Raw genomic sequence first — 20,208 nt, forward strand, 5'->3', positions numbered from 1 at the left:
TCTGGCCCAGCAGTCCCTTTGGAGACCAAGCCTTCGTCGTAACCCCTCACAGGGCCCCTACTGGCTTTCCTGTCAGTGATCTGTGAAAATTCCAATTCTCGCTCCTGCTCTGTACCACTCTCCTCTCCCTCCTTCGAATGGTTGATTCCTGAGGGAAAGAATATTTATGACTAACATCGTGTCTAGCCTTGAAGGGTAAATGTGGTCCCTGCCTTCAAGGTTAAGAATTCATTGGAAATATAACCCATTCAATCACTTATTATTGTAGTTGATTCAGGCTGCTATGGTACCACAGACTGGGGAGCTAACAAACAACAGAAATTTATTTCTCACTGTTCTGGAGGCTGGAAGTTTGAGATCATGATGCCAGCATGGTTGGGTGAGGGCTCCCCTCCAGGTCACAGACTTGGGTCGTCAGATAGCTGCGCCCTTGTGACCTAATCACCTCCAAAAGGCCCTCCCCCTAATATCACATAGGGCATTAGGATTTCAACATATGAATTTTGGGGGTCACAAACATTCAGACCGTAGCACTCATCAGCTATTTCTTGAACTCCTCCTTTGGTTAGAGAACATAAGATTCCAGGTATAGGACAGTTTGGTGTGGTGGAAGATACTGTACAATCAAGAGCCAAAATGGTATAGTACACACTAAGAATACTGTGTAGATTTGAGGGAATCAGGACATCCAGTTAGCCAAAAGCTTAGATTCTCTTTCAAAATGGGTATATACTATTCCTGAAGACATTACGAAAGTTTGTTTTCTGGAAAACTTTGGTTTACCCTCTGGTGTTAGTCCTGTCAGCAGAGCTGGTAACTTTTATAACAATATTGTGAAAACGTCAAAACATTTCTAAAACCTGAAGTGAGAAAATTGAATAATGCCATAACTTGTTTACTCTCCAAACTTCGGTAAAACAGTGATTATAAATGATTTTCTTTAGATAAGTACTTTCCAGGACATGTAACTTCTGTTTACGCTGGGGCATCATCACCTTCCCTCATTACCTTGCCAAAACTTTTATGGCAGAAGACTGGTAAGAGAAGAAGCAATGACACGGGGGCAGTGCCGAGAACCACCAGAGCATCCACTGCGTTGGAGAAATGGTTTTCTGTGTCGAGTCGTCGATTCTCCCTTCTCGTTTACTAACAACATTCTAACAACAACAAGCTTAGCCATTTTCTGTGTCTGAATGTCTGAAAACATTTGATAGCAATTGAGGGTTGGCTGCCATGATGTCACCATCAAAAAATCACAAGAGAGACTCTAATGACTTCTAAATATAATCTGCCAGTTCTGAACTTATTTTGCGTGTTCGGGAAAAGCAGTTGGCATTATGTAGGAAAGGAATAATGAAAACCTGCCCTTGCCAGTCAGTCCCTGGCAGGACTTTGCTTTATAAACTTGTCATCTGTGATCTAGTCCTCAGTCTCATTTGTTCACTTCTGAGTCCAGAATTCAGGGGTTGGAGGAGGCACCTGAGAAACCAGTTGGTGGGAAGATTGTTCAGTCTTACCAGACAGGAAAGGGATGATCCTTTAGCTAATTCTCCCTAATAGAATCACTAAGAAAACCAAGCTCCTGGAAGATGGCTTAGAAGTAAAGATTGAGTGGAACAGAAAACTTTAGTGGGTCACCAGAGCACTAAGCTCTGTTAGCTATTTAATGAGAATTTGGATCCAGTGGAGAACAGCTGGCAGGAAAGCTTAACTCATTCCCCTCCCTCTCCTTCCCAGATGCTGGACAGAGAGTAGCAATTCTAGCCCCTAGCTAGAAGACAACCCTTACGATGCAGCATCTTTAGAGTTTGCCCTTCTACTTTGGGTAAAACGCCCTCTCTGAAATGAGTTAGCTCCTAGATACGGCAGAAAAGACAAAACTGGTTGGGTTTTGCCACTGCATGTGAATCACCTTGGTTTGAAAAACTCACTCCTCTGCCCTCTCAGAATCACGTATGGAATGTGCAGTCGACTTCTAAACATAAAGCAACAGCTCTGTATGCTATCAATTTAGGAAAAGTAATTGGCACCATCTGTGAAAGGATTGGTTATGAGAGCCTGCCCTTTGTGGCCGGGTACTAGGAGAGGCATGAAGCCGACACAAGCACAGAGGTTTCCAGGCCTCCTTCCTGTATGCAGTTAACCTCTCCTCGGTTGTGGTTTGGTCCATCATTGTATTCCTTTGCTTTTAAAAATTTTGAAATGCCCCTAAAATTGAGTATTTCTTACTCAGAGCTAATATTGAGTTGCTTGAGGAAGGACTTTGAAAAATCATGTATTTTCTTTAAAGTCATATATTTAATTCGTATATATGCCTCTGTATTTTGCCACAGGAATTTTAAGACTTTGATAAGCTAATGTGTAATGTCTACCAGTATATTTTTGGTGGTGTTTTGTCCTTTTCAGAAACAAAATTGTTCTTATCTGCAGTCCTTGCTATTCTATCACACCTGCATTTTTCTTGAAGAACCATCACCTACAGGATCTTTAAGGGCCTCAGAGCTGCTAGGAAGCAGACCCAACACCAAAGAAGTTTGGTGAAAACAGACTTGGCTAATGTAAAGTGTCAGATGATGATTTCTGACTTTAAAGAACATTTCATTGGTTTTAGATGGTAGGCTCTGTGTTAAGGGTTGGGCTTTCTCTGGCATGTGATTTGACACGAGTTCCAAGAACAATCAGCTAGTATAGGGTTTGCATAAGGAAGCATTGTGCTCCCTGTTAATCAGCTGTCCTCTGTTCCTCCCTCATCCCTCTTCTGATTTTAGTGGTGCTTCATGCCCCACCTCCAACCAAGATCAAACGGGAGCTGCACAGCCCTTCCTCTGAGCTGTCGTCCTGTAGCCATGAACAGGCTCTCGGTGCTAATTATGGAGAAAAGTGCCTCTACAACTATTGGTAAGTGGAGCCAGAGGAAGGCTGGCCAGGAAGTGGCCGGCATGCTGATTGCTTACAGTATTATTCAGCAGATGCTCAGTGTAGCACACCCCATCTTTCGTGGCAGTGTAATGATCCTCTAGGTGTAGTCCAAATGCGGCTTTGTCTGCACGTAAAATGCAAAACTGTTAAATCGGCTCTCCGGAGGGACTGAGTTCATGGGGTACTGAGCCCTCCTAAGGGAAAGAACCTTGAATGCTGGGATATTTGATCTGTGGCTTCAAGGGAGGGAATATATGCTTCTTCATGTCTATCATATGTTAATGTGAACTTTAAGCACCAAAGAAGTAATCTTCAAATCAGAATATATGAAAAAGTCCCCATGCTTGTGCCCTTTACTTAAGACTATCCAGGCCCCAGGAATGAAGCTTTAATTTTAAATCATTCTTTGCTCTGGAAGATAAACACAGACCTGCCTGAAGGGGGGAGGAGAAGAGTTGTTAAGTGATGTTACAGCAGAAATTTATCCTCAATAAAGGTTCTAATTCCTGGGAACCCTGGAATTCTTGGAGGGGGCCGGAAAACTCCTCCCAAGGCATACTTTCTCCCCTCATCTATCCATCCCTGCCCACGCATACGTGGAGAATTCTTTTAGAAAAGGGGAAAAAGGAAACCGGAAGCAGAGGCTAAAATTATCCTTGAGAAGAATCACTAGAAGTGTTAAAGTCCCTGTGACGCAGTGTGTTTGTCACTTTTCAGAGGTACAAATATTCCCTCGGGCTGCCAGCAATTTAACTATGTTAATGCTGTCATTTCCTGGCAACCACGGGCTGCAGGCTGGACCTGGTGACCATGCTAATGGCTTCATTGCAGCTAAATGGTTCCTTCTCTTTTTCTGTTTACAGTGCCTATGATAGGAAGCCTCCCTCTGGGTTCAAGCCATTAACCCCTCCTACCACCCCCCTGTCGCCTACCCATCAGAATTCCCTATTTCCCCCGCCTCAGGCAACTCTGCCCACCTCGGCACATGCCCCTGCAGCTGGCCCAGTACCAGGTGTGGGCCCCACCCCCAGCCCTCATTCACTTCCAGAACCTGGACCACAGCAGCAAACCTTTGCGGTCCCCCGGCCGCCACATCAGCCCCTGCAGATGCCAAAGATGATGCCTGAAAACCAGTATCCATCAGAACAGAGGTGGGTGCATATCTGAGCTTCCTTTACTGCCTCCTTCCCCCTCTCCTTTACCTCCCAGGGAGAGGGGAAGCAGTTAGTCATATTTACCAGGTACCTATAAAGTTCTCATTCCACTGAGGCATCTTGTGAGGTAAGACTACTAATAATATGAATAGGACCTGTTTATATATCACCCTGTACCTGAGGTACTGCAGATGGGTTATAGACATTACAACATCCTTGTGAAGTAGGTAGGGGAGAGGTAGCTGGTACTCTCCCCATTGCAGAGGCAGAGGAAGAGGGGCCTGCTCAGGATGCACAGTCCGTTGACCATGGCTCCTCATTGGATGCTGCCTGCTAGAATTGCACTTTGGTTTATGCTACCCATAAATACTTTATTACCATTTTACTTATATATTAGGGAAGATTGCTGAGTTATAGGAGATATTATTACTCATTTGATTTTTAACACATTTTTACAGTAGGGGATTACCCAAGGACCTTATTTATAATTTTTCACTTTTGAGATAGAGATCTTGACTTCACTCCAGGTAGTTCTATATTCTTAATAAGGAAATTGAGGCATCAGGAATAACTTGTCCGAAGACATTCATTCTCAGAAAAACTAAGATGTAAAAGGAATCTACTCTGCAAACACCAAACTTAACCTCTTAGGTCCCAGCCTTCAAAGTCCATTATCTGCAGTATTCTAGAACTTTGGATGCTTGTCACCTTCCTTTATACAGGATATTCTGCAGACCTGTCTTTTTTTTATTTCAAGTCCCTCTGGGATGAGGAGATAACATAGCGGGTAGTTGTCTGTGGTTACCAAGGGCTGCCAGGTGGTGACCGTTGTTTGCCCTTTCTGTCTTTCTTGCTCTGCATAGGTGGGTGTGGGGGAGGAGGACAGGAGAGGAAGGATGTATGAGTGTTTCTTCCCCTGGCCTGGTCCAACCCAGATGCCTGCTGGTATTTAATTGGAGGTCACTTTATTTCTAGATGAAATGCAGAAAAGTAAGCACTCTTGTCTGGTTCCAATTCCCTTCCCCCTTTGCTGTGAAAGTCACTTTAAAGAACTATATAACTTGTTTGGTTAGTGTTTGTTCGCCTGCTGAAGCCAGGGGCCCATAAAGGCCAATGATATAGGGGGCCTGAGGGGAGAGTGTTGACTGGGGGCTGGCTCAGTGGTGGGCCTTGGTTTCCACAGGGAGCTCATCTGAAGGAGACAGATACCACGAAGCTTTTGCTAGTTCTTGCCTTGTATTAATAGTCTAATAGTTTTTCAAAATTTGGAAATTTGGATTTTTATGTAGAAATTCCAGGTTTGTTTGAGGTTTTTTTGTTTTGTTTTGTTTTGTTTTAAGCTGGCAACTAATTCAAATTTAAAACAGCAGTAACACTTTGCAGACTAAACAAAACCTTTCTGTGGGCAGAATCACCCTCAGGCCTGCAAGCTTGTGAACTTGAGCCTGGATGCCATTTTTATTTCAATAATTTTTCTGGTTTTATGTTTTTAAACAGTATCTTTCTGATTTTCTGCAGGGATTATTAATTGAAGAGGAGGGTTGGGGTGGGGTATATGTTTGGTATTTGAAATAATTAGCAAACTTTATATTTATTACACCATATAGAAAGGAAAATTACTTCGTGTTCAGTCTGTTTTATTTCTATTTCCTCCTAATCTCTGTTTCTTATCCAGGGGACTGTGTAAATAGATAGTGTCAATGGCTAACTAAACTGGGGGAAAAATCCCCTAGTTCTGCTGTGGTTATTCATCCCCTTGCAGCCCTGGCAGACAGGGAGCCTTAGTCTCAGTGATGAAGTAGGTTTGCCTCCTCCCAAAAGGAGGACATTTGATCCCTGAGATTTGAGTGTCTGTCCTCAGGTGTCCAAAGGCAGGAGCCAGAAAGTAGGTATTTCTTTTGGGGGGTGATTCCTCCCTGAAATCTGCTTGTCCACCTTGCACTCACTTCACCTTACCCTCTGCCTTTAGGAATGGTGGGTCTGAAATAAAAAGACCTCACACACACGGGAGTGATAGAGATCCTTGAGAGAATTGAGGCTGAGGGCAGGCGCCTGGAGAGGTAAAATACAAGCAAGACTGGGTGCTTAGGCTTCTACCCCAGACCACTATAGTCTCCAAGCTGAGAGTACAGGAGTCCCCATGGGGAGCTATTAATAATGCAGATTTCTTGCTGTACCCCAGAGATGGAGTTGTGGTTCTGGGGCAGGACCTGGAAATATTACTGTCACATTTTGGGACATCATGGTGCCACCCTCTCTTCTACCCCCACGCCTACTCCAACCCATCTTTTTAAGCAGCAAGTACCCAATACTCTGAATTTTGTTCTTATTGCCCTTGTCTGTTATTAATGAGATTTGATATCTGTGTGATGCAGAATACATCAAAAACATGACAATTGATTTTGAATGTAGATACTGGATAGCACACAGAAAATGAGACAAACTAAAATCCCTAGTCTGATTTTGTAAAAGTAATAGGAATTGTAGTCATGTATGATTACAGGCTTAATAATTACATATTCAATAACTTATGCCTGCCTGAAAGTGGGGCAGATTACTTTAGTTTGTAACTGTAGCTTGTTCTTTGCAGACTTTTAATTTAAATTAGAGGGAATATTGCTTCAAAACTAACCCCATAACAAAAATGTGATATTTTGCAGGATAGAAGGAAATATAGTCTTATTTGAGCTTTTCTTTTTTTTAACAGCTCTGTAACCAAGGCAGAGTAAAAAAAAAAAAAACCCATTTTACAGATAAGGAAAAAAAATCAGACCTCAGAGCATCTAAAGGACTTCCTAAAGGTCACATAGCCAAATACAGGGTCCTACATTTAGAAGCCAAAACATTAACATATAAGTACACCATTTTGGTTATGCTTGCAGGAGGGAGGCTGCTAACAATCTACTGAAAGCTGAGTAAGGGACCTTGAGAAATCCATTTCGACCTTGAATTTTATCCATCTCTTTATCTCCTAAACTACCAGAACTTTATCCATCTCTTAAACTACAAAATCCTAGTTAATTCCCACATCACTTATCTAAGTCCACATTGTAACACCTATATTTTCTGTTTTGCTCACAGAGTGCCTTATTTCTTCAGTTGAATAGAGCAAACTCTTTCAGGTTTAGAAATCATGACTTAGACCCCTTTCTTTAGACCACATTTAGCTCAGTATCTTGTCTTCAATGTTTATTGATAGCGATTGTTTGCTAAGATTATACTTTAAACAAGTAAAATATAATCCAGTCAAGAGTACATTCTTAATGTTTTGTATAATCTCAGTATATAATTCTTTACAACTCAAAATTCGTTTTTGGAAGATAAATACTGTGTTTGAAAGCCGTGATTTATGTTCGTTATTTCCTCCCCTCAAGGAGGAGGAAAAAAAAAAAAACATGTAATTTGGCATGTTCAGACATGTTCCATTTATCCTTAAAGAGCAGCTGCTCCTTGAAAAGGAGAAGTGCTTCTCATGCAGCTTTTCCACTCTCACAGGAGTTTTCACTGTGCTGTTTACGATGTTTACATGTGCTGGGTGGAGGAACTTAGAAAATATTCCTATGTTATGCCCATAGTCCTGGCCAGATATGTTTTCATCTTTACTATTCCATTTGTCATTCCATCTCGAGTCCCCACAATTCAACTGAAGAGGCTCCACTAAGAAAAGCATCATCTAAGAATTTTGGAATACACCGCTGTCGCACTAACGTGGCATCAAGAAGCAAAAACTCAAGAAAAGACAAAATTTAAGGAGATACCCCTGATGGTGGAAAAATCCTCTGCTTCTTGATGCTTCCTAAGGGCATCAGTATCACAATAGGCTATCACACTGAAATCGATAGTCAGAACCGAGTCCCCAGAGTCATCAAGAAAGGGTCTGTTGTGTGCCACACAGTCTAAAGGAGTGAATGGCCTGGTTGAGAAGGTTCCCTCAGTGGTTATGATCGAAACTTCAGAGCTTAAAGGATGAGCCTACGTTTTCTAGAATTGTGATTTAATAGAAAACTATTTATTCCCTAAAGATGCTAGATTAAGAGGTGTAATATATGCAAGTTTTTCTCTTGCTTCTACTTCCTCTCTTAAAGTCCATCCCTAATAAATTGCTGTTCATTTTTGTCCTTCGTATTTTGTAGTTTTTAGAGAGGGAAGAACTTGACAGTCACACTTGTAGCCTGTCTGACGCATGCCTCTCCATGCACTCCTATTAACAGCGTGTTATGTGTGGCAGCACAAATTCACTTTAGGATCCAAAACTGAGTTTCATAGATGCTTAATGGAACCTTCTTGGACGGACTGAATAATGTACTTCTAAATGGTTCGAGTATGGGGTTTGTTTTTTGCTTCTGAATCTTAAAAGGGCTTGTTTTCTGCATTTCCCCATGTTTACTATAGGTTTTTTTGGGGGGTGGGGGGTTGTTTTTGGTTTTGTTTTTTCTTTTTTACCTTTTATCAAGCTAAAGGAAATTTCCTTCTTTCCCTAGTGTACTGACATTTTTTAATATGACTACATACTGAGTCTTATCAAACACGTCTGCCTCTATTGAGAGGATCAAACAAATTTTCTCCTTTAATTTTTCAGTGTTATGAATTACATTGAGTTTTATGAAGCCAACCTCATATACTTGTGATAAGGCAAAATTATTTGTTATGTATTATCATTTATACATTGCTGGGCTAGGTTTTCCAGTATATATTTAGGACTTCTGCATTTGTATTTATGATTGAGAATAATGTATACTTTCTCTTTCTTATATTGTCTTTGTTGGGTTTTAGCATTGAGGTTACACTCACCAAATGAGTAGAGGTATTCTCCTTTCTACATATTCCAGAATAGCTCGTGTGAATTTGGGGTTTTTCATTCCTTGAATTTTTGGAAGAATTTACCAGTAAAACCATTTGGGCCTGATGTTTTCTTTGTGGGAAGATTTTTAAATTACTGGTTGCTTCAGTGTCTTCACCTTTTATGGTCTTGCTCTGGGGATTCCTATTTAATTGAGTGAATTTAATAAATTATTTTTCTAGGAATTTTTCTGTTTTACAGGTTGTAAAATTAATTGTCATAAAGCTGTTCGTAATGTCCTTTTAACAACCTCTATAGCATCTGTTTATCCATTTTTCATTTTTGATACTATTTATCTAGACCTTCTTAGTCTTAGCAGATTATATCACTCATCTTTTCAACAAATCAACTCTGGCTTTGCTCGTTCTTTCTATTGGATGTTTTCTATTTCATTGATTTCTGCTCCTACTAAAATGTTTTACTCTATTTTCTTTGCTTATTCTGTTTTTTCTAACTTCTTTGGTTGGATGATTTGCTCATTAATTTTTTTAGCTTTCTTTCTTTATACTATAACCATATAACCAAATAAAGGTTCTCCTAAGGCTGGGGTGACCATACATTCAGTTTTTCCTGGGTCACTTATGGTTTATGAAAGTAATTGCTAACAGCTTTCCTTTTCACTCCTCCAAATATCATGGTTGGGACAATCAATTATTTGGTCTCCCTTCCCAAGTCCTGCTTTAGCTGTATCCCACAGGTTCTGATTTGTGGTATTTAAAAAATTCAGTTCCAAGTGTTTTCTATTATTTCTTCAATCCTGGAGTTCTTAAAATATATATTTCTTGATTTCCAAACATACGGGAGTTTTCTAGCTTCCTGGACTATATGACTGTTATTTAAATGTCATCAAGAGGGTATTTAAAAACAATTATAGAAACAATTGTACAAATAGTATAGGCCAATGGCTCTGGAGTTGGACAGACTAACAGCCTAAGATTGAAGCCCAGCTGCTACTTCCTATCTAAGAATTTTGGAATACACTGCTCTCTCACTTACATCTCTCCTATCTATGTGACCTCAGGCAGGCATTTAACTTTTCTAAGCTTTGGTTTCTTCATCTGAAAATGGAGGAATACTAGATCACTGGGTGAATTAGATGAAGTCACATTGACACAGGGAAAGTACTCAATAAATGTTTCCATGACAATTTTATTTCAAAAATCACTTCTATGGGGCTTCCCTGGTGGTGCAGTGGTTGAGAGTCTGCCTGCCGGTGCAGGGGACCACGGGTTCGTGCCCCAGTCTGGGAAGATCCCACATGCCGCGGAGCGGCTGGGCCTGTGAGCCATGGCCGCTGAGCCTGCGCGTCCGGAGCCTGTGCTCCACAACGGGAGAGGCCACAGCAGTGAGAGGCCCGCATACTGCAAAAAAAAAAAAAAAAATCACTTTTATGTTCCATAAAGAAAACTATCCTAAAGGAATCTTTCTTAAATGATGTAGATACTACAACAGAAACTTTAGTTGGTTCACTGTTTAATGTTAAGTTTTAAAAATGTAAAGCTCCCTGTATCCCTAAATCTTTTCATCATTAGACTTACTAATGTTGTACATGTAAAACTAATACTTTCACCATCTAATCTCCTGGTAACATCTTGTATTTACATCACCTTTTTTCTTCCATGTTAGATCTTGAGAAATCAGATAAATACCTAGGCCTTTAAAGGACATATTTTGTTCGTCATCTCTTTATGTTTTACCATAGTTTAGATAGGCCAATTTGAGTTTAGGCCAATTTGAGTTTAACCAATGCCAACAAGCCTCACAGAGTCCTGAGAGCTGTTTCAGGGTTCTTTGGTGGGCTTTTTAGGGACAATGTGTGGGTTTTGTTTTGCAGCAGTGCCTGGCTCTGGGTATATGTCAGGAAAATCAATATTATGTGAAGTTAGGTGGTACGTTACCACCTGGAATAAAAGTCAGTATTCTCTTTCTGAGACAGGAGACTGAGTAGGCAGCTAGGAGACTCTTATTTTGTGTGGAGGAAAGTCTTCTCCCAGTTCCTTAAGATCTTCCCTTACATTTGCATACCTGCTGAATTTAGCTTACTGTGGGGGTCAGGGTGGCATGGGGAGTTGATGGTGACATTTGAAGGTAACATAAAATCAAAAACTCAGCAGCGAGCGTGCTGGGCCCTGTCTCACACAGTATGTTATGTAATCTTTACGACAGATCTTTGGGACAAGTAACCCGACTGTCCTTATTTTCCTGATGAGGAAACTGAGGCTCAGAGCATTTACATAACTAACCCAAGGTCAAACAGCTAGTAAGGGGTAGAGATTGGATTTCAGCCCAATGTGTTCTGACTTCGCAGCCAGAGCCTCTTACCCAGCTATGCTGCTTCTCTATTTTCTATCTTCTCTTAGCTTTAACGGAAATATTAAGCACGTGGTGGTGGTTTCTTAGCCAATTTTCTGTATCATCTCTCGGCTAGCCTCTGAACTGTCACTCTACTTCACCTGGCACCCATAGCCAGCCACTGTGTAGCCTTCGTTGAATCCACACTTTTCTCCTTTTTTCTCTAAGGATTGTGTTTACTCTATGTGTTGGCAGCAGAAGCCGAAAAGGAAATGCAGAAAAAGCATCTAACGGTTTTCATAATGTAAACCAAATGTTGGTAGCGTGGGTGAGCTCTTGGGAGGAAAGGCGCTATATAAATCTGACAAATAAATAAATAACTGATTCTTTAAATAAACTGGCACTGAAAAAAGCCTTAATCTGTAACCTATTGAATTTAGGCTTGCTCAGTAGCCAGAAGTCTCCTTTTGCTCACCAACTGTGAGCTCACTATGGCCTGAAATCTGTTGGGATCACGGGGTGAGGGGGTGGTGGAAGGGGGGAGTGGTTATCAGGAGGAAGAAAGAGGTCTGTTAGGAACCAAGCCACCCCTCCATTGAAAATGATTGCCTGCCTCAGTAAACAAGAGGCATCTCTGTCATAGCTGTGCTATGTATACAACACATTCTTAGATACTTCAGAAGGATTGCAGAAAGGGGAAGGAGGTTCAAATGAAGGTCAGTGAGTAAAGTTCACAGAATGCATTTGAGGACAAGAACGGAATTACTTTACTAATCTCTGCAAATAAAAGCCATTATCGGCAGCAAGCTCTGAGAGAATCTTTCTTCCAAATATGTTGGTTTTGTGACCTACCCTTAAGCTCCCCTTTGCCACTCCCACTCCCTCAAAACAAACTAGGACAAAACAATCCCAGTTATAGAATCTGTTCTGCAGATCCCAGGCCTGTAAGCTTCATGCATCCTTAAAGTTATGCTGGGGGGGAGGGGATGAGGGTTGCTGGCTGGTGCCCACCTGGAAGTACCTTGTCCTGAGGGGGCCACAGCAGGCCAACTCTAGAGTTTCATTCTGGAAAGTGAGAAGATGAGCGCTGAGCGGAAGTGCCGTGATTGGACCTGCCAGCTGCACAGGCTCTGGTTACAGAACTGAGCGGTTCGGTGCTGCTCAGAGCCATCAAGGAAGTGATTTGTGGAGGTTACTTTGGAAGGTGCTAGGAAAGTTGCAGAGCGGGGAAGGGAGAGAACATGGAAAGTGGTGCCCTCGTTACTGTTCCTGCTAGCATAAACTTTGGGTACTTTATTTTAAAAAGACCTAAAGAGTATCTTCACTTTCTTTTCTGCCCACTTGTTCAGAATTTGCGTTAAAAAAAAATCAGGTGCAGCATGCTTCTGGTGCCTGTATTCTAAATGTCAAGCCTAAACCCAAGTTTCAAATTTACACTTCAAAGACCACAGAAGGGTTTCCTTAAATAACAGCAACCTTGAAAATTGCGCTCCTGGTGACAATGCACTGTAATGCATTCAGTGCCCACTGAACCTTACAGAGTTCATAAAACTTGTTTAAATAATTGGCCAGGCAGATTCTGATGCTTTTGGTGTCTGGGATAAAAGGATAAATATATATAAAATAGTTTGGTGATCCTCATGTTATACAATGGTCTTGTGCTGCTTTTAGTAAGATAGTAAAGACTCACAGAGTGAGAGCCACGCTATACCCTGATCTAAACAGTGTTTTATCTGCACACAAATCTCTTCAGTTTAAGATTTTACGTCTTGATGTTCTAGAAATCTATTGGCCACCTGTTGTCACAGATTGATTCAGATCAAATTCAAATTATTTGATTGAAACTATTAATAGGATCAAACTAAAAGTAGAGTAAGACCTTAGTATTATAGGGTTACATTGTTGACTTTTAAAACTTACTTTTTTGATTACTAATGAAGTTAAACTTTTTGTCTATGACCATTTACATCCCTTCTTTAGTGATTTCCCCATTTATGTTCTTTACCCATTTTTTCTGTTGGCGTGTCCATCTTTTATTGATTTTTTAAAAGCTCTTTATATCAGCAGTATTAACATTACTGTATCTGTTAGAGATTTTTCCTCAGTTTGTTTAATTTGGGGTCTTGTTTCTGGTATTTTCTGACTATTATAGATTTTTTTCCCCAGTTTATTGTTTTTCTTTAGGTTTCTGGTGTTTATTGACTTACAGAAATTTATACAAGGAGATATATCCACATTTATCTTCATGATTTCTGCTGTTGGTATGATGTATTGAAATGTTTTTCCTCACTCCAAGATATGTTTTCACATACATTTACTATCGCGGTTTCACGTTGAAATCTTTATATAAAAATTTTGGCATGGTGTATAAAACAGGGATCTTTTTCCCCTCTTACTTGAAATGCTAACCTTAACAAGTAGCGTATTCTGGACTATGCTTGACAGTTTGTGACTTCTCGTTGGATTCCTTTGACATGCCTATCTTTCATTCTTTGTATTCCTATTATTGTGGCTTTATAATGTTTGTCAGTCTAATAGATCATTCTTTCTTAATCTTTTAAAGTTTAGAATCATTTTGTCAAGTTGGTTGGGAAGGAATTGCTTTTACAGAATAATTTTCAGTGAGTGAACACCTTCCAAGTCCTAAATATTTTCTTTCATTAGATTGGTTGCTTAGAAAATAGTTTTAAGATTTTATTCTTGTATAGCCTACACATTTCCTGATTTTTTCTAGGGATTTTATGGCTTTGATTGCTATTACATATAGGCTTTTTTTTTTTTAACTACGTTTTCTAACTGGTTAACTTCTGGTTAAATACTCCTCTGTCTTTAAAAATTAATTCTGTCTACAGGTTATAGAATGAGTGAACCAGTGAACAAACATAACATGTTAGTAGTGATATTTGCAAATAGTTGGTTTTATATATTCAGATACGTAATCTGGCCCAACTATACACATAGACTGTGCATGAAATAAAAATGCATGGAAAATAAGATGCTACCATGTCATTCATTGTTTTATTTATTTATTTTTTTGGCCAGTCCCTGACTCAGGAGGTTTGAGATGTGCAATATAATTTTGAGAAGAGGGTAAGATGTCCAGAAATAAGCATGAATAAGTACTTTGCAAATAATTCCATTAATCTGGACTTCTAATTCTCAGTGCTGTATCACAGTAGGTATTCATCTTGTTCTTACTTAACAATGCAACTACTACTTTCTTCTTGCAGATTTCAGAGACAACTGTCTGAACCCTGCCACCCCTTCCCTCCTCAGTCAGGAGTTCCTGGAGATAATCGCCCCAATTACCACCGGCAAATGTCAGAACCTATCGTCCCTGCACCTCCCCCACCCCCTCAGGGATTCAAACAAGAATACCATGACCCACTCTATGAACATGGGGTCCCAGGCATGCCGGGCCCCCCAGCACATGGATTCCAGTCACCAATGGGAATCAAGCAGGAGCCCCGGGATTACTGCGTTGATTCAGGTAAGCATAAAATCATGCCGTTCCTTTCTTCAGTCTCTCGTTCATCTATCAGGTTGTTACTGACTATCTTCTATGTGTGGGGCTTTGGGGAGTAGTTTTATAAAATTTGCCCTCAAAGAACTTAGGAGCTAGTAAAGCAAACATGTCTATGCATAACTGAATACAAAACAAAACAGGAAAGCCATGCAAATGGTAGGAAGAGCAGTAGGCATTCAGAAGTGGTGCACAGTACATCTGAGTCCAAGCCTGAAGATTGCCGCCATCCAGTCTTGGTGATGTCCTTTCTTAAGACCGGTTATCTTTAGAGTCACTGCACAGGGGATATTATTTCTGCATTTTAGCCCTGCCTCTAGTCTTGTGGCTTTCTTTTTGAATACAGTGACCCATTAAACTCCCAATACAAATATAAGAGAGTCCACATGTAGGATGGGATTCTTTCTATTGAAATGAGTGGTGTTCTGAGAAATTGCCTGGTCTGTCATGGCTGTATAGGGTGCTGGGTACGCCATGGAAAAGTTTGTCCTGTTAGTTGCTTCATAGGAGTCGCTGCTCTGTTGCAGTACTTTCATCTGGGAAAATTCCTGTGTCCTTCAGCTGTTGCCAGTGTACACAGGGAGAGGTATAACATGTTAGAACACGTATGATTTGCTTTTGGGTTACCTCTTATCTAGAAACTTGAACGTAAAGAAGTTTAAGCTGGCCTTGGGAGTCCTCTCCACCCTCACCCAAACACTCATTCACTGACTACATATCTTATAGGCCAGGCTTATTAAATGAGATCATTTAATAAGGAAAGGAGAGTGGGAATTTTGCAGCTTGCACATTTAGGAACTCTTTCCTCTTCTTCATTTACCCTTATTTTAAAAATGACACTTTTTTGCTCCTTTTTTTTTGCACTTGGTGCTAAAGGAATGTGAGGGTGGTGGGTCAGTTATCGACCTTTCCTGTGCGTGCTTTCCTTGAAGATCCTGGGGAGGGGGTGGGGCAGTATGTACTCAATGGCTTTTGCAAATGGAATAGGATATAGAATTTTCTCTTGGCCTTCTGAGATAATACATAGATTGCTCAATTCAGGCAGAAATTGATTATGGGAAAGGCTGGGGAGGTAGGCAGAAGGGAGACATCTGTTGCTTTATGATGGAAAAATTACCAAGTATAGGTATCGATAGCTTATAAAATGTCCACTGGCATTCCTCCGGAAGGCTCTGATGTATTTTTCTCAGGAACAAGCATGACCAGCAGCATTTTTCCTTTGGGACTGACATTTTAATCGGTCCTGTGAGTCTTTCACCCCATCCCACTCCCTTAAAGCAAGACACCCAGCAGATATTACCGTATCTACAATGCTTTGATCTGAGAGGTGTTCCCAGGGTGAAGCCTCATCCCACATGGGCACGGCTCAGCTCACTGTCTTTTGTCTCAATGGACACCTTGATAACATGGTGTCTGAAGAAGAGATCGCTTCAGCATGGGTTCCATTCTAACAGTAATAACGTGGTCGAAATGTGCTTGCCAAGCTGCAGTTCCTCACTCCTGCCCATTCTTGTCCTAGCTTCATCACTTCCAATCCCTTTATCTCTTTGACCTAAAAATACCCTCACTTCTTGGAGCAGAAATGGATATGACCATCAGCAGTAAAGGAGAGCAAACTGGGAAAGATCTAAAGTGACCTTCCTGCCCCTCCAAACCCCAAAGCCCCTGAGTCACTACAGGCAGAAGGCCAAGTTGGCCTTTTGAAAGCCAGTTTCTTTTTCTGCCATTAACTCTCTCACAAGGTTCGACGCTAACTAGTTTCTAAAATGAGCAAGTTACAAGAGTGAGTATTTTTTCCTCCCAGTTCTCTTGATTGCAAGTCGAGTCCTCCGTTCAGATGGTGGGTCATGGTGTTTCCCACGCTGCTTACTAGAGTGGTACCCCTTTTCCAAGACAAGGCCAAAAATACATGACCTTGGAGCAGGAGAAGGTTTAGGGGCTTTCCTGCAGTGCTGCAGTTGGACTGATGTGCTGATTCAGCTGCAGAGACTATTGACAGGAGTGTGTGTGTCTGTTTCTCTTTCAGAAGTGCCTAACTGCCAGTCGTCCTACATGAGAGGGGGCTACTTCTCCAGTAGCCATGAAGGTAAGTAGCTGTTTAAAAAATAATAATATTCAAGGAGCTTAAAGTTGCACAGTTTCCAGGCTAAGATGTGAGATCGTAGTTTAAACCTTCCTTAGCTTGTGAACACAAGAGTTCATTTATCATGATCCCCAGTTATCTTGCACACAGGATTTGAGTCACGCTCTTGACCTGTGAGGGCTGCCATCCTTTTCCATAGTAATGACCCCAACTTTTAAAAGGAAAACACGAACCGTCTGGTTTCCACCCTTCCATACAAGGGGGTTATGTATATATAGCTGTAGATAACACTATCACCTAAACTGGCACTTAGGAACTATGTCACGACTTAAGATGGTACCTTCAAGAGTTCTCTTCTGAACGCTGAAACAGGGAAGGATTTCTCTCTTAGAACACGTTCCCCAGAAGTATGTCCTGTTTTCTGTCCTATACATCTCTCCATAAATACCTAGAGCAGTGTGATTCCCCAAACCTACAGCATCAGTCAGCTTCACCTGGGACTTGTTAGAAAAGCAGATTCTCAGGGCCCACCCCAGACCTGCTGAATCAAAGTCTCCAGGGGAGGGGCCCAGCACTGTGTTCCAACAAGCCCTCCAGGCAATCGTGATGCACACTAACATGAGAACTACTACTGCAGAGTCCTGAGGCTCAGCTTTGGCTGCACATTAGAATCCCCTGGGGAACTGTTAAAACTTCTGGTGTCCAGGCTTCACCCAGAGCAATTAAATCAGAAATTCTCAGGTAGGACTCAGGCGTTAGTAGATTGTAAAGCTTCCTGGGTGATTCTCATGTGTCCCAGGGTGACAACCACTGTTCTAGAGTTTTAGAGAAAGGTTGAAAGAGCCGGTAAGATAGCACTGTGAAGCATTGGCTGGTTATTGTGAGTGATTGGTTCACAAGAGTGGTCTCTATGGGTGGCTGCCTCCCACTGACTTGGTTAGAGGGGAGACCCAGTGTGGCTGCCACGGGCACCCGGGGATATTCCGAGTGAGTGTCCAGCCCTGCGAAGGAAGGGCTGTCTACTGGACCTCTGGCCATGATCGGCACAGCTGTGTGGGGCTCTCTTCCAGGTTCCCGAATGTTTCTACAGCAGCAGGCGAACTAGAAGAGAGTGAGGGAAGAGAAGGAGGAAAACACTTTGCATGATTACAACGTTTAGAAAGGAGCATGCTCTTAAAGGAAATATTTTTAGTAAGGCATCGGGCTGCTTACTACACACAGAATATCTGCGAGCTTGTGTTTTCCCCCCACTTCTTCCCTGACCCCATACACATTGAAGAAATTAGTTTCAAAGAGATCTGCATTCTTAATTGCTCTCAATTACCCTGACATGGTTTTTCTCTCCTCCTTATACGGGCTTGACCACAGATGCCTGTGAAATAGTGAGACAAGTGTTTCTGATTGGCATCTGTGATTACTAAGACAGCCATCCTGCCTTAGTGTTCACCTGGAATCTTTGCATACTGTTTTGAATCTTTCATTTCCACTTTGTCCCTCAAACAGGTTCTTCCTTCCTGCCACCTTTATTTGAGTGATTAGATGGTTGTGGCCACAACTGATGTAACTGCTGTGCAAATTCAACTGACTTAAATTTCACTTAAACCAACAGCATCTTCCAGATGTTTTAGAGAACCACACGTGGCAATGACTAGAAACCACAAAGTACACCAAAACGATACTCAGGGGCAGGGCTTCATCTGATTAGTTTGAAAAACCAAACCTAGAATTTAATCTAGATCTACATTTTTTCCCTATATACTGTGAACTGTGAATGTATTTTCTTTACCTTAGAGGAAGAAAAGCTCTAAAAATAACATGGCAATTTTGACAGGTGTGTAAACTTTGTAGTTTATTTATAATGACTTTATAATAAGGCTGTTAAAACATCACTGGAATAGCAAAATCCATGTGGAAAGTCAGGAAATACATAGCTTCCTGGTAGCCAAGGCAAAAAGCATGAAGCATGATGGATTATGTAATTCTTGTTAATATAAAGTATAATAGTTTGTCATAAGTCAGTTTCCTAGTACCAAATTGGAAAATAAATTATAGGAGTCCCTGAGTCCCTAACTTAAAAGTTAGTATTGCATTCTTAAATCTTTTAATGGAAACTATAGATTCCCTCATATTTATTCAAATATTTATTGAGCACTTATGTACCAGGTGCTATAAGGAGGCTAAGATATTCAGGATATGTTCTTTTCCTAAAGGAATTTAGAATCCATGACAGAATATAAGATAAAGCTCTCACATTATCCAGTTAATCTCTTAATAGCACTTATCACAATGTACAAGTACTTACTGTCTTAATTTCTTATAATTATCATGTATTGCACACTTATGTACCAGGAGCTATTCTTAGCTCTCTATTGTAAAGATAACTCGGTCAATAGAACAGAATATGTATCAACTCATTAAATTCTCACAAGCCTATAAGGTGGGAATTATTATCTTCCCCAGTCTTCAGATGAGGAAATTAACTTGAGAGAAATGAATTAACTTGTTCAAGGTCACACAGTTAACCTAGGTCTATCAGCCTGGCTCCGGGGCCCACACTCTCCACACTACACCATGTCTCTTTTTTCCCTACTTTGTTGTCTGTCTCCACCAGTTGGGATGCAAGCTCCACGAGAGCAAGCACCGAGTCTGTATTCTTCTATCTACCCCCTTCTAGCACAGTGCCTGGCATAAATATTTATTGGATTAAATACTAAATAAAATATACTTCCTTTGTAGTTAAGCAGAGAAATAATGCTTGGGGCTGAGGAAACAAAAATGAATAATACAGAACCTTAAGACAGTCTGTTTCCTCCAGGTTGGGCAGTGTTTTCCCAACCCCAGGCCTCTTTAAAATTGTGCTGATCCTGCCAAGGAGAACTTGACCCGGGCTGATTGCGAAGAAAAAGAACAGATTCTTTCTTGGCACCTTTACCCAGGGATTTTAAGTCAGAGCAAATCCCTCTCAAAATCTAATGCTAGCCCTTCACTGCAGAGCAGCCTCCTCTGCCCTCCCCCACCACGTACCTGACGCTCATACGCCTGGACCCCACGCCAGACGAACTGATCAGAGAACCGAGCACAGGGAGCACCACTGAGCAGACAGGAGCTCCTGGTGCTTCCTCTTGAGACGTGTGCGGGTAGAGGAGAGTACGCTGGAGCACTCGCCCCCTGAAACAGGCTGGACCACAGGCAAGGGTGTGGTCCCATCATGCCTGTCTACTAACTGGCTTTGGCTAGAGCCGCTGGCCTTGTCAGGGTGCCTGGTGACCTGGTGGTCAGCGTTGAATGCATACTAAGGGTTGGTGGGTTTGGGATGCCAGGCCATCCTTCTCCTTGACACCTTCCACTTTTTGCCCTGCCTTCCTTTCATTTCCACTTACATGTGTTGTTGGACCAG

The 20,208-nt window shown here is 41.4% G+C and overlaps 1 protein-coding gene across 1 annotated transcript in view; it reads left to right on the plus strand.

Moving 5' to 3' along the window:
- Positions 1–20,208, plus strand: part of ETV5 (ETS variant transcription factor 5) — a 56,776-nt gene that overhangs the window by 25,140 nt on the left and 11,428 nt on the right. The window contains exons 6-9 of the mRNA XM_082626056.1: positions 2,769–2,898; positions 3,783–4,070; positions 14,436–14,695; positions 16,755–16,814. Coding sequence (XP_082482182.1) covers positions 2,769–2,898; positions 3,783–4,070; positions 14,436–14,695; positions 16,755–16,814 — 738 coding nt within the window. The remainder of the gene's footprint in view (positions 1–2,768; positions 2,899–3,782; positions 4,071–14,435; positions 14,696–16,754; positions 16,815–20,208) is intronic.

Source organism: Mesoplodon mirus (assembly GCF_964341445.2).
Source record: "Mesoplodon mirus genome assembly, chromosome: 6".
NCBI lineage: Eukaryota > Metazoa > Chordata > Mammalia > Artiodactyla > Ziphiidae > Mesoplodon > Mesoplodon mirus.